At 44.9% G+C, this 15,767-nt stretch overlaps 1 protein-coding gene across 9 annotated transcripts in view; it reads right to left on the bottom strand.

The window, feature by feature from the left end:
- The window catches only part of LOC135398741 (3',5'-cyclic-AMP phosphodiesterase 4A-like), a 50,617-nt gene that overhangs the window by 20,766 nt on the left and 14,084 nt on the right, over positions 1 to 15,767 (bottom strand). For 5 of the 9 annotated variants that reach the window (XM_064630134.1, XM_064630137.1, XM_064630138.1 and 2 more), the window contains exon 1: positions 10,252 to 10,320. The exons of the other annotated variants lie outside the window; for them this stretch is intronic. In XM_064630134.1, coding sequence (XP_064486204.1) covers positions 10,252 to 10,305 — 54 coding nt within the window. In that variant the 5' untranslated portion in view covers positions 10,306 to 10,320. Of the gene's footprint in view, positions 1 to 10,251; positions 10,321 to 15,767 lie in introns of those variants that run through there. 9 annotated transcript variants of the gene reach the window in all.

The raw sequence follows: 15,767 nt of genomic DNA on the forward strand, positions 1-15,767 counted from the left end.
CATACAGACGACATTTCTGCGCTTTCTTTGCCTGGTGTTAGAGGAGAAGGGTCGATCTACCTTACCGAAGTCCATATGGAACGAGAGTTTAAGCGTTTTGGGCCAAGTTTACGATTAATTTTCAGCAAGTTAACATCCTCGCAGGATCCCGTGATTGTTTATGCTCATAAGCTACTGTATGGGGATTCGCTTCACGTAAAAATATGACGCTGATCTATATTCATTGATTAACTAAGCGACCGTGAATATCCACAATTGGCAAAAAATGACACTTTTCAGGTAGTATTTTCACATACCTGAGGTCGTCTAGGAAGTGAAACAACATATTCAGAATCTACAGGTGTATTTTTCCTTAGACGAGAAAAAATGTTTTTTTCCCTCCCAATATACTCCGCTGCAGTTCATTCGTTGGTTGAGGTCGTCTAGGAAGTAAAAAGTGATAACTTTGTGACCATCTCCTTTACCATTTTGAAAACCTACACGCGAGAAAACAAGATTCGTCAGCGCACTTGCATCCCGTCTTATTACCCTTCTGCTGTTCCGCTAAGTTCACCCAACTTACAGTCGCTGCTTCGTAACAGATTCGTCGACATTTATGATTATTTTCACATACCTGAAGTCGTCTGGGAAATGAAACACCATTTCAAGAACAGACCTGGCGTATTTATTCTTAAATGGGAAAGAACTTGGTCAACGCATTTGCATCCGCTCTGTGAGGTACCATTATCATCATTTTTCTTCCACTGCGCCAGCTGAGCATAGCTATTGACTCAGAACACGTCCGAACGCGAAACCATTCGTTATTAGCTGTCTTTGTTTCACTGTAAGTAGACGTTTTTGCTGCGTATGCCTGAACAGGATGGAGCATGCCTCATTGTGCTCCACATTTAGCAATTTCTTCTCCAACCGTACGGCCTAGGCGTTGAGTCACCAGAGGAACAGCAGCAATTGTAATTTCTCTTTTTCTATTACGACGTGCCATCAGGGAAGTAGTACATTTCTCGGATATTGTTCAATAAACAAGTGGCGAATGGTGTGTACCGTAACATTGTCATGAATCATGAGTCAGACAACCAGAAACGACGACGAAGCCGCTACGAAGAGGCGGCCTTGAGTACTCGCGGTAGAACCATAGTAGAACTAACAGCAGAAGGCGAATTTCCTTCAAAGGGTGATAATGGTACCTTACAGATGGAATATGAATGCGCTGACGACTTTTTTTTTTTTTTTCTCGCTTATGAAAAAATACACATGTAGACTTTGAAAATGTTATGAAAGAGGGGGTTTTCCACAAAGGCACATTTATTTTACTGCTTAGAAGACCTCAACTAACGAGTATGGTGAGGGAAGAAAATATTTTTTCTCGTTTAAGGAAAAATACACCTGTACATTTTCAATATGTTACAGGAGACGACTTGTTCTACAAATGGCACGATTTGTTTCACTCCCTAGACGGCTTCAGGTATGTGAAAATATTATCTGAAAAGTGTCATTTTTTTACGAATGCTCGATATTCTCGATTGCTTAGTTAAGCAATGAACACAGGTCAGCTTCAAATTTTTATGTGAAGCGAATCTCCATACAGTAGTTTATGAGCATAAATAATCTCGGGCTCCTGAGAAAATGGTAACTTGCCAAAAATTTATCGTAAACTTGGCCTAAAACGCGCTCCGTTCTTGAGCTCTTACGACGTCACCGGATTTATTCTCGTTCCATATATGCTCTTTGTGAAGCTAGATGGACCAGACGAAGAAAGCGCAGAACGGACAACACTTTTTCCTGTTTGGGCCAAGTTCGAGGCGCTCAAGAAAGTTTATATCTTACATACACACCCATAAGGGAATGCATACAATTTTTTTCAGCGAAATCTAAGAGGGCCGAGCTACACCTCTGGCTGGTTTCGGCTGGAATGGCCCAGCTCGCATGAAGGCCGCTTCATGGGAGACACGCTAGTAGTTCTGTACGCTTCAGAGCTCTGAAATCGAGCTACTCTTTCGGGTTTCGAGGAAAAAGTTGTACGGGGTAGGAAACAATTGCGATGGGTATTTCTCGACACGCTCTACAACTTTCGAATTCATATGTCAGCCCTAAGACGAACAATGAAAAAGTTGGCTAATTAATTGCGCCTAATACAGGCGGTCGGAACGCGCGACTTCGTAAGTCCATTTTTTTCGAAAGAAAAGTGGTGCACAAGTGCTGCACTGGTTGTGCACCAGTTCTTAAATACATGCGAGGTCTATGGCGAACAGAATGCGATAGTATTGCACTTCTTGAACTAGTTCAGGAGGTGCCAGGTGAAAGGAATGGACCTACTCGGCAGTTTTCGTTCGCCTATGACGCACCGTGTATTGTTTGTTTCTTCTTCGTCTTCTTTTTAGACCCCGGTGCACGTTAGGGTGGACACTGTGCATATCATGGGGCTTGTAGCCCTAATCTTTGCTTTTCCTCGCATATTTGCTTTTCGAGTCCTTCCTTGCTCCTTTCAAGACGCTGAGTACCAAGCAAAAAAGTAAATACTCAGCTTTGTAAAGCATTTGAGTAGCATATGTGACGGTATTAACCAGATAGTTCTAACCAGTGATTTATGTAGAACCGTCAATGCCCCTCAAATGTTTTTCTGTATGACATAGCTGTAATGATGATCCCGCCATATCTGTGATTGTGGATAAACTACTGGTTCGAGCCATTCTATGTTCCTCAATCTTAGGATTTTAGTATGGAAGTCTTCCCTTCTTTGTTATTCTTCTGTCTTTTTTGTGGTAGAGACAAAGCGAATAACCGTCAGTTTTGTGTAAAGTAAATGTTGTTGCTGGGTTTGAGCACCTCTGTGTCGTTCGTTCTTGTTTGCGCAAACTTGCGCATTTTTAGTATGAAGTTGGTCTACCAGCTCGCCTTGCTATATTTGCTCTGTGCCCAGCTCTCTCTGGGGACGGGTACAGACTCTGGCGGAGAGGATTAGTTAAGTGCTACAAATGCTTTTCCCTCATTTGGCTTTTGCTGAGTGTGCTGGGCCGGCTGAAATAATCGTCGACTTTCATCAAAATTTTGTCGATAAACCTTCCCTCCCTGCGGGTACCTGTAATACCCATTGACTTTATGCTCCGTCATACCGGTAACGGGACACGTCACAAGTACTAAATGCTGTAAAGAGTCGCTCGTTACTCTCAATGTACTGTCAAGTTAGGTAAAAAGGGCAGCCTTGCTTTCCTGCGATTTCTTGGTGCGTGCTCTCGGACATGGTGAGGGTACCCCATTTCGATGAACGCCTGTAGCTGTCTTCGCGTTCGCCTCTACACATGTATTCGCATAACACGAGCGACATCCTGACAAAAGAAACTGTTCACGGAGCCCAAGTTCCGCCCCGTGTTATGTCGAGCATTCACACGGTGACGGCATATATACAGCGTATTTAGGGTTGCCACCTTTCGTAGTGAAAAATACCGGCTGCGGGAGAGGAGGAAAGGCTCGCGGGAAAGGGAAGTGGATGAGGGGTGGAAGAGCACACACAGAGAACGAGAGAGAGCTCAAGATAATACGAGGAAACATATGTTCCTGTGTAATACTAAGGAAAGAACTGCATGGTGACTGCGGAGTTGGGTCTATGCTCCAGATTTATTCAAGCTGTAGTGGAATGTTGAAGGGAAAACCCCGCAAAAGCCCATATGAAAGGTCTTGAGGCTGCCGGTATCACCTTCCTATCGGCAACCGGCAGAGCGAGCAAATAACCGGCCTGGTGGCAACCCTAGGCGTATTGCGCACTAAGCAGACGACACTTGGCAGAATACACCGTGAGCGTCTTTTGCTGTCGTCTGCTACGGAATGTGGCTATGTCACAGGACATTCCACATGGTTAGCAGTGCACGTGACAGCAGAAAACTATTGCATTTTTCGTATCTTCCACTGGAGTATTCTGGGGAATGTCACTCGTGCGAATATACAGTATGAGGCCCCTATAGCCTCTACAGACTCCGGGCATTCACCAGCATGCCCTTCAGGCATGCGAATGTTATCAATAGAGACTAGAGAAACGTTTAGAAACCAAGGTTATCTTGTGGTTGCGGAGTCGACGATGTTCCCGGAACCTTTCATGACGCTTTCGTTCGGTTTCACCTATATAGAGAACGTTGGGACAGGTGGAACAGAAGATATAGCGTAGAGTACGTTAGCGGTTCTGCATGTGGAATGACCAGACGCATTGGAACTATATGGAGACGGTGGTGGTTCGGGCCCACATGAGTGCATGTGAGGGTCCCTGGCAAGGGAAAGTTCCATTTTGTGTACTGACAGTTTTGAGGCGGTATGGACAAGGATAGACCTCAAGTTGGGGGGTTATAGTATTCGAAGAAAGAATCAACACACAGATGCGGCGGAGCCGTAGAAATTGGGAAAAGGGATAGCGTCTTCAACATGCCGTGGGTGGCACGAAGAGGAAGAGAGATAATTGTGCGAATCAGTCTCTTTATAATGGATAGTAGTTTGTAGCGTGGAGGATGCAGCTGATATAGTAAGGCCAAGAAAGTTAACCGCCTTCTTAGAAATTTCGTGCGTGAATCTCAAAGCAGGATGGAAGTTGTTAAACGCATCTATAAACTGTTGGACCTCGGTGAGAGATAGCATGATTGTAAAACCAAATATACATATAGTCCATGTAACGTCTGAAGAAATCAGGTTTGGGCTTATCGTAGTAGGTGACGAAGCATTCTTCAACAAACCCTAAACACTAACAAAAGTGATCTAACACTGAACGTCTGTCCAAGAAGTATTGTAGCGCTGACAATTCCTCTGTGTGAGGTATGACCGTATAGAGAGAGGCCATGTCCATTGTAAATAGGATACAGTTGCCAGAGAGTTGACAACTGCTGAAGAATATGACACACATATGCACAATGACACAACACGAGAACTGGACTGAGACAACATTGCGCCCGATATTATTTCCCCTAAAGCTTTCCTCCCAGATTTGACGTTCCTTGCTGTTTCTGTCATTTTTGGTTCTTAGCGCATTTAAGATGTACCGCCTAATGTTCAACTTTGTTCAACGAAAAATGAATGTAACAATAAAATATAAGTGGCGAACGAGATAACGAAGGTTGTTGTGGGACCTTCTTTGCGGCGCCACGTTTCTGCATCTCGAGCTCTCGAAATGATTCGTTTGTGGCCGCCATACCTCGCCCGGCTCGACCCTCCTAGATAATCCGCTTAGCTGCGGATAGTCTCCCATTTGCCGTGATATTCAGAATCCTTTATCATCCTGGCTCATGTAAAGGAGCAACCTTTATGTTGTGATATGTTGGGGCAGTCTATTTAAATATTTCCTGTATTTAGATACTATTTTTGGATTTGTACTGAAGATGAGAACGGGACGAATCGGACGACGAAGGTAGCAAGACGTCGCCGTCCCCAGGAAATGAAACTCCGAATCCGATATCAACGACAGGTGAGCTCCCACAGCAACAAGGGGCGAAACCTTTCCCAATGGTTGTTATTCGAAGGCCCTGCATATGCCAAAGTCTGTCGGGACCAACTTCCTGGAGAGACATGTGGAAGACATTGTACACATGTTTCAGCGACGTTTTTAGAAAGAATTTGTCGATCCTTTTGACTTTTTTCTGTCCGGAAAACAGATGATAAACGATAACACCACAGCAAGTTAGCCAGCGTAGACTGAGTGTCGTCTGCTAGGGAGCGGCCGTGTGTTGAAAAAGGTCGCCACTAGCGGCGCTGACACACAAGGTTTGCTGCGCCACCTGGCCCAGCGCAACAGGCCTATGACCGAGCAGGGCAGAGACATCCTAAGAGGCATAGTGGATGACGTCGAGATCGCCCAAGACAATTTCTGGACTCGTCGAAGAGAACCGCCGAGTGGTTTGTAGCGCCTGCCATAGATTGTAGCCACGCGTCCGCTCAGTGCGATACCCCTCGTCCAGAAAGCTGTTGCCAGCACGTGAAAAACATTGTGGGCCCCACTGGGACTGCGCAGTGCACCAGTTAGACGGCTCTGCGGTCGCTCTCGTCGCACTCGTGTGTCGAGTTTTGGTGCGTACGGGTACGTGTGGCGTCAGCTTTGGCCACTTCTCTGGTTTGAAGAAAGGACATCTTCTCCGCAATGCAAAACACGTAAAATTAACTCCGGGAACAAGTTTTCGCGGATGGAACATCAAAGAAGATTGTTTAGCACAGAAAGCGTGTATTATTGTATCTTGAATTTGCTTCAAGTTAAGTGTCCATTTGACCGGAAGGAGGGGGGAAGGTGCGGTCAGCCCGCTCTGGAGTGGCGGCTCGGTGCACCCATGACCGGCAACTTCCAGTACCTCCAATATGACGATGGAAAGCTCAATACTATAGTCAAGTGCAAATCAGAATGTACAGGATTGTCCAAGATAAAGTTCCAGGTTTGTAATGACGATAAAACAAAGAATATGGCCTTTCCGGTCCAAAAGACGTATCACTTGGTTCAGATTACCAAATCGTTAGTCAGCTGGACTCTCGCCCCTTCTCCCTATTGAAGTTGCTTGGTGGTCCCTGGCCCAATCCAGCCTAGCAACGATCTACGCTCAAAGCTCTTCTGACATTTCTGGACACCATCGGACTTGGGTTGTTATTATGAAGGGGCTCGTTATTTTATTCACCCATTCCAACCAGCAATGGGGTAGAGTATCGCCTGTGGCGATGAACCTCCCCACTTTCCATTTCAAAATAAAGTTCTTGTTGTTTCGTTCAAATTACTGCGAATAATTCGTGAAATCTTAAGAAACACACACACACACAAAAACGCCGGCTCCTTAACATTTTCTATGGCCCACACCTGTTTTCGTTCCTTCCGCTAGATGGTGCCGCAGTAGGAGGCGGCGTTGCGGACGGGATTGAAAGCAACTGGGTGTGTCCAACTCACAGATCTCGATTGTAAAAGGCTGGATCGCGGATAGGGAGCGCGAGCGTGAAGAAACCGGTCGCCATCTTACTGTACCCACAACAGCCGCCGCAGCGATCATGGCAACTTCTTGCAATTACGGTCGTACCAACCGTACTGTCAAGGATACAGGGCCTAAATTTCTACAGGTGAGTAATGCTTTATCAAGGAATAAACAGGCGTCCGTTCTGTATATTTAGTTGACCATTATGAAGTGTTTTTTTGCCCAAAACGAGCACTGGATGCAGGTTGCTTGATCGCTCTTCCGACGTTCAATCGAGCACACTTGCATTTTATCCGGCGGCAAATACAGTTTGAGTGCATAATATGCTTGAAAGAACATGTTACACTACACAGGTAGTGTTGTCATCAACATATGTGCGAGCACTCGAGCGCTTTTTTGCATTCATTGCTAGCATGGTACACGGTGTTCTCTGCGGAAGCAAGTGCCACATTCATTTCTTTGAATTACCTTCGCGCACAAGTTCGGTATTACGTCATAATGAGACCAAGATTGTCAGCTTTTTTCACGTATTGGTATTGTTTTGTGCCTTGGTTTGATTTGTGACAAAGAATCTTACGTAACGGTGGTGTGGCGCGACTTGAATAACGCCTTTGTGTCTGAGCTGTATCGTCAGCTTGCTAGATAGTAATGATTTGTAATGTGTCGTGCTATTTGTAGCAGTTTTTAAGGCAAAAGTGGTCTCTCAATACAGGTTTCGTCATGAGGGCTACCCAGTGAATAATCTGTGCAGTGTGATACGGCTGGGTGTACAGGTAAGTATCACGTTCCTCATCCACTGGTTTCTCCTTTACAGGAAGGAACCACCTCAGTGCACGCACTGTGGTTAGCCTCTCTCAATTTTGCATATTTTCTTACATGTTCACATCAGAAACACACCTTACACTTTAGGCTCCTTCACCCAGCAATATAATAATTACAATTCTTTTTAGAAGAGTTTTTAATCTTTTCAATTTTTAGAAGATACAGAGATTGTAAACCATGTTTTAAACTGATGTTTTAACATTTGTTCAATGCATTTATTAAACAGCATATTCATTTTTAACTGGTTGCACCCAAACCAATGTTCTGATGTATTATTTCCTTTGTTGTCGATGCACCATAAAAATTGGAATAATCATCATCAATACAGGTTACTTCACAGCTGCCTCGACATACTCAAGAAATGGATGCAGAACCTGCGTAATGCCCACAAACTTTGATTACCACGGCACCTCCAGAAAGTAAAGGCATATGTGTCACATGGGATTTTTAAAGACATTCACAGTATATAATACCTTGCATGAACTGTTGTAGATCTAAGCAGCCTCTACAGTACACCATCAGAAATTAAAACTTGTCAGGGAACTGTGATAATTGTTTTAGTTAATAGGCATGCACATATACGCTATAAGAAGAAAATTATTTATTGAGAATGCACTTCTCTGGCTACTCATGTTGTTTACATCTACTGTTGGTGACGTTCATTTATCACATATTCTATTCTTATATATTATTATTAGATTATCACATATTAGATCACATTAAATTTAAAATTTAGCATATATGAGAAGATAGCAGGAGGGAAGTTGCTATTCATTGCTCATTCCAACATAAAATTGAGTGCTACAAATTCAGAGAGCGTACCTGACCATTGTCATTCCTAAAATATATATTGTCATTGTAGCAAGGTCACAAAAGAATAAATGTAGTCTTTTGCGACCTCCCTACGCGTTCATTGTATCCTGAAACGCATAAGTGCAATAAATAGATCTTGAACTTGAATAAACTTGATGTTGTATAACCTTGACATAAAATGTTGAATAATATAATGAATGATATAAAATACTGAATAAACTTGAACTTGTATATTTTCTTTACTCATCATCAGTGATCTTCATTACAAAATCGTGTTAGCATATCGTGTTAGACTTTTTTGTTTACGTTTCACAGACGGGGTACACGAGGGCCAAAATGACAAAATCACAACTGTTTCAAGCTCCAAGTAGTCCTGTTGCAACTTGAAGACCATATGTGGAGCTGCATTTTTTGGAACATGCTCCACATAACAAGCATGACAAAGTCAGCACTGGATAGCAGGCCCCCGTCCCCAAGCAGCTTTGCTCACGCTGCAGTTGTATTTAGCAAAAGCATGTGAGTGCTGGAGAAGTACATTCAGTTTGGCACAACCGCGCCTGCAAATAATCAGAACAAATGAAGGAAGAAGCAAACAAACGGGAAGGGCTGTACTTCAAAAAAGGAAGTCCTGTGTCTCAAGGAGGTGTTACCACTTTCTAAGTAACTTAATTGATTAAGCTTACATCACTACCTGATTAATTGTCCTAACGAGTGTGATCTAATTGCGTGAAGTAATTACTTGGGCTGCTTCGGTGTGTCCATATTTGCGAGGCAAGGAACCGCTGTCGTTTACTAAAGGACTCTTTCTTGATGCTTGATATTGATTTATATCAAGCTTGATGCTTGATATAAATCATACTAAACGCATACACGGCTAAAACAACGGCTGTAATTCTACAGAACGACCTCTTTCTGCCATGCGAATATATCCTTTCCCGGACCGTTCTTTATGGAACAATTTTTGTCCAGAACGCAGCACGGGATATTATATACATGGTTGTTGTTAACCTCACGTCGTTTCTTATTGAAATATTGGCTGGGAAACGTGCTGTAGTACAATCCCCTGCGCTGCACTGCAGTGATCGTCTAGTTTCGGAATGCAAAACATAACGTAATTAAGAATCGAACGGCAGGACACCTGTGAAACACTGTTAGGATACATCAGTATACTGGCACCTTACAAAATTGTGTGATGACAAACAACGATCAATGCTTGCAGCGCAATAAATACTGACAATCTCTCTTGCCTCCCATTGTTTTCTATGGGCGCACACAGCACTTTAGGGCCCACCAACATGGCGGCCCGAAGGCACGCCTCTCCCCCACGAGCCCCTCTCCCATGCGCGATCCAGCCTTTATACATGGAGATCAGTGGTCGAACTTGATGCGCAAAACTTCTGTAAAGTCATTTTGTACGTAGAAAGAAGAAGAAGAAAAAAAAGGAATGATTGCAATATCCGGAGCGTAAACCCGCGAACGCGTGAATATGAAGGCAATTCGACGTGCACTTGTTTTCATCTTATCTTTCACTGGTTTCTCATTGTTTACTGTGTATTCATCTGTAGAGGAGCCCACAAACGTAGTGCTTGGTGTACAGAGTTAAGAAGTGTTGCGCTCGTGCAAAGAAAATTCAGTGCGACTTACGACCGACCTGCGCTGTCGCAACACACCATAAAAAAAATGGACAAAGCGCTTCACTCACACAAAACGGACAGACGAACCCGCCAACGGGCACGTTTGAAGACCGTCCTGGCATGTCCACAATCAGGACCACGCGACTGTTCGGCGTAGGAAGAACTACGTGGAAAGGATCCTCAAAGACCGTTCTTTCTTTCGGTATAAACTTGAAATGCTTCACGAACTGGGGTCATGAGATCGCGATCGCCGTGTGCAGTTCTGCAGTAGCGAGCTGCGGCACATTGCTGACAGCACACCTCATGGAGTTCATTTTGTATAGTGACGCGGCGAACTTTCATCTCAATGGCCACGTAAATCGTCGTAACTACCGATACTGATCCGTAAATAACCCATGGGCGCGGCACCATCAACACTGTCGGGGCAAAGGATTGTGTAAGCGTTTCGCTCCGTTGATGATGGCATGCGAGAGCACGCACTGAAGGAGTACCAACGAAAACTCCGTCGCTCATTAGTGTTCGCGGCGCGCGTGTTGAGGCATACAGACTTTACTGAACGACTAGAAGACTAGAAACTTGCATTTCGAAAATGACCCTTTTAGGGCCAACCATTTGATGCCACGGAGACAAGGCGTCTGCAGAAAAACCGCGACATCACGTTTTTCCTTTGTTCTCTACGTCGTTCAGGTTCAGTCTCGCCCCATCCTTTTTGAATCAAAGCTGGTGGAGAACACCACAGGAGAAGATCTAGCCAAATTGTCTAGATTAAAAAGAAAGACATAGAAAGTCCCTCGTTTGAATACCGTCAGCAACGCCGACTGCGGCGCCATCCATCGGAAGGAGCACCACTACACAGCCATACCTGAACTACACAGGTATGGCCATAGAAAATTTTAAGAAGCCGGCGTTTCTTTTTTTTTTTTCACGAATTATTCGCATTAATTTGAACGGAGTGAATGTACTGACATAAAATTTTAGTGGATGATACGTCTTCCGATGCATAGTTCAGCTGCGAAAAGGCCGTATTCTTTGTTTTATTGTCATTACAAAACCTCGAACTTTATCTTGGGCAACCCTATACATTATGAATGCAGCAGAAACAGTCGTTTTTCGTTGCTTTGTGATCTGTTAACCTGATGATGAGATTTAGTCAACTGGTTCCCCAGCTTGAGGCATACTATTCACACATATATATGCTGCTTAAGATTGCTTCAGGATATAAATAAGACGTTTTTTGCTTGTTCCGCGACAAAAATGTTCCCATATTCCCCTGCATTAGCATGCAAGGTGTATTATAGAAGGAAGTCCAGGTTTCGAATAGCCGGTCTTCGCTGCATGAAGAGATATTTGGGTCCGAGTAGAAGTGATAAACACCGTTGTCTGACACACAGAAAGCTCCAAGTTCCATCATATTCATTCACCTTGCTCTGAGCACGGCGTACTTCGTAATTGTTTCATGCAAGCTGCTGTGTTAAAAATCCGCATCCATCAAAAAACCTAACTGCACGAAATGAGTGGCAAGTTCGAAACAGGAAGTTGCGTCATTAAAGAGCTTTCTTGGGTACTCGACCGTCGTACAAACGCTATCCATTGTCGACGACGTTCCTGCTTATAACCCATATTTTTGAAGGAAGAAAACTTTACGGCACGTTGCCACTCACCAACTTGGCTGTTATGGCAGCATACTATACATTTCTTCTTCTTTTAGCGGATTCAGCTGGTCGTTTTCGTGAAGCGTAGTGTAGTGTGCCGGTGTGGGTTCAGCCTAGAAACGAACGGACCGATAAAACGCGAGGCACGTTAGATTGAAGCGCAACTTTTTCTGCATGAAAACGACCAGCTCTCCATGTAGGCACTTCCAAATGAATCATCGTCCGTCACAACACTGCTTCACGGTGGTACCACGCGAGGGGGCGCTGCCATCGAAAGAGCCTCCCTGTGTCTGCACTCACTTAGACCGACACTCCAAAAAGCCCTCCCTACTCTGGTTCACACACGCAAGACCAATGGCATCTGTACCTTTGTCAACCTGCTACTGGCTCTGACTTGGACCGTTACAATGATGGAGGACGTTCAACGTACGTCGTACACTACCCTTGGAGGAGACGGCCGTCGTCACCTATGGTGGTCCCACACAGTATGGATTCGAGTAGTGTGACCTGCTCAAACAAGATGTCACTGGAATGATGCTGTTCGTTTGGGTCTTTGAAGCATCGTCTGACGGAACTGCTGGCAGTCTTTGTCCAAGGACCCTTGACATACGGACGCCACAGGTTTGAGCGCAGTCTCTGTGAAGAAAGGTCATGGTGACACCACCGGAGCCCAAGTTCCGCTATTGGAAATAAATGTTTAGCCATTATCTGGACAATATTCGGGCTACATATATACGGGCGCCCCTTGCTATAGCCATCACAGACTCTCCGTGCTGGCTTTGAAAATGGCCTGCGTCTTAGCTGGTGGACGCCTGCATTGCAGCGATGATGCCTCTGCTCTGACAGCAGTTCCACCACATGTCCTGCTTGTCCCTCGTCAACACAGAACGGCACCGTCGCCTTTGATCCCATCCAAACGGCTTCAACGCAAAGCCATGTCACACGCCGACAACCATTCGCACGGATTCCACTGCTTGGCATGTCGTTTTCGGTTTTGAAAATTTTCGGCAAAGCACGTGTCGCATCCCGTGTGAACAGCATGAGCAGGCCATCCTTCCGGGTTTGTTTATAGAGGAGATGGTGTCCCTTTACATGAGTCCTGATCGGCGATGATGGAATGTCCGGATGTGCTGGGGAACTTGTCAACTAACCCGTGGCTTTACTCCAGGGCGTTACCGATAGAACTGGAGCTTCTGATGGGGCGTGAGCTTGGTGACTTGGTCGTCGTCCAGGGGCCGTCACGTGTTCAACTCACGCGAGATTTTCGACCGCTTCGGTATTGATTTTATCCGGTCCTCGCAAAGTGAAAATTGCTGTCGACTATGGACTGGCAGAACCTTTCCAGGGGATATTAGCCGATATGCTTGCCATGTTAGTAGACAAACGGCTCTGCACCACAGGCGCCACCGTGTTGTCAGCAGTCAACCAAGCATAGTCGTCGACGCAGAGGAAACGACCCGAGAGGGTTTAGGGGTCATCGTTCCATTGATGGACCCTACATGGTCAAGGACAGCGGCGACTGCAATGCATTTTCGGCGAGATGGGTATAGAGACCTGCATCGTGTGAGGCAAGCTTGTAGTACCACACCGTAACACTCATCACCGAAGAAAGGTTTGTGGTTTTGAGCGTTTGGTGCAAATGAGCAGGAGGGGAGAAGCTGATCATGCACCTAAGCGATGCCCGGAACGCTCATATGCACCGAAAGGCTGGCAACTATACAAAGGACGGGCTTTCCTGCCCCGCATTTGGAACTTGGTGTCGGGGGTACGGCTACCGAGACCGCTTGCACGATCGCTGACAAACACGTGCAAAGTTGATTTTCTCTTGTCATGGGATATGAGCATGCGTGTAAGGTGCTATGAATTCCTATGAAATTGGTTACGACCACCCGCTGGAGCATCACGCAGTAATGTCCCGATTTTAAGAAAAATATTCCGGGGAACAGCACCGCAAGTACTGACGACCGTTTTATGGGCCGCGCATTCAAAGACACGTCCCACCCGTCCAATATATGAACGACCGGCTCCCCTTTGTCACCGCTTACGCGGGTTTCTATAGTGTCACAGCTGATCAACTGCCTGATCCAACCACTTTACCATTTCGAATTACAGCTCAGAAGGTGGGATACACGCTGCAAATACTAAAGAGTTAACACGAATCAAGTATATAGGCACACATCTAAACTGACACCTTTCCGCAAATTTGTTTCTTACGTATTTCTCGCATGATTCTAGTTAATCGAGTGATTTTCTGTATTTATCTTTCGGGTAGACACATAATCGTTGGATATACCATATAAAAGCGCTATGCAGCCAATCCCACAGAGAAACAATGTCATTTTGTGCACCTGACTATCTTATTGTGTGATGGTTACACTATAGGATACGGAAAAAACATGGTTATCGTGAACAATTTAGGTAAGTTAGGTTCCCGTCTTTATTCCGTAGATAGATCGACCAGTTTCCGCGGGTGACGTCACATGGCCGGTGTGGGCACAACAAATTAACAGAAAGTCCGGGACAATGAATGTAATTTGACACAGTTTGCCAGAAATTACGATTCGACAACACCTGAATCAATCGGGAGTCGCGTTCGTGTGGTTGCCCACACAACAATGGCGTCTTTTGTTTGTAAACGGAAAGAGGCCTTATAGGCCTGCATAGGGAGCTGCAGAAAAACATGCAAATTTCGGGAACGCGACATGGTAGTGACGCCTATGTTGTAGTGTTCACATTAAGGATGAAACGCAAGAATAAGGTGATCGAACACCTGTGCTCAGAATGTAATCGGAGGTTGACAAGACGGCTATATGAGAACTAGGACATTTCGGTGAAATATATCCCTCGCTCAGTGAGTACGCCGTCAACCAAACGAAGAGGAATGCTTCGCGAAAAGGGTGCACCGCAGTCCCGACCGGATTTCGCACGAAATTCAATTCTGGACAGTTTTTTCTCTGTTCCAGATGTCTTGGTGAGCGTGGATGACAATATCCAAAATGAGATAGGGACGTACTGGATCGCCTCAATAAACGTTCGGAGCAAGCTAGAGTCCTCGCTTACTTATGCCACATTACTTTCATCGAGTAATGTCACCCAGTATTTTATTTAAAGCGAGCGATAAAGCTCGCTTTAAATCTCGCGGTAAAAAAAAGCGACAGGTACTGCTTCACTACTACCACCTGTTTCTTAGTCAAGTAGCTGAAAAGTAGCGCTCGTTTCTCTTTCATCGCTGGACACGTTAGAGCAAACACCCTATATACGTATACTTACGTTTAATATACGCTTCGGCTAGCAACAAATATTTCATCTTACAGGAGCACAACTTGGCGATTGGAAAGCTGTTTTCTTTTTCGAAACGAATGCAAAGATTTGTTAGAGGTCTAAAATTCTGTTACAGATCTGTCCCCAAGAGCTATAGTTGATTTGACATATCTTGGTTAAATGGCTCCAATTCCTCGTTGAATGTTGTTATTCGGGACAGACTCACGAATTCTCACGTTAGTTATGAACGGCATGCTGGCGCATCGGTGAGTTTTTATTAATGCGTACGCATTACTAAAACTCACTAATGTTCTCTTTGCGAAATCAAGGTAAATATCCGAGATATCCCAATCAAACATGTCTATGCTGCTGCCTGGTTTGATAGAGTGAGTGTCATGAAGAAACCCCCAAACGAGAACAAGCAGGACCAAGTTTTTCCATAAACTTGAAAGAGACTTGGCCTAATGCTTCTTCCCCCGGAACCGCCTATATACTGAGGCACCTGAAGATCTCCTTTTTCGTTGCTCCCTGTGCACCACCATCACTGACCATACCTACCGTGCCTACATCACCCACAAACACGAAAACACATTCGCCGTGTAGAACAAGGAGCTTGTATTTTCCATTCAAAGTTTTCATTCGCGAAGCACCAAAGTCTCTCAGAAGAAGCT

This window comes from Ornithodoros turicata, chromosome 6, assembly GCF_037126465.1.
Source record: "Ornithodoros turicata isolate Travis chromosome 6, ASM3712646v1, whole genome shotgun sequence".
NCBI classification, from domain to species: domain Eukaryota; kingdom Metazoa; phylum Arthropoda; class Arachnida; order Ixodida; family Argasidae; genus Ornithodoros; species Ornithodoros turicata.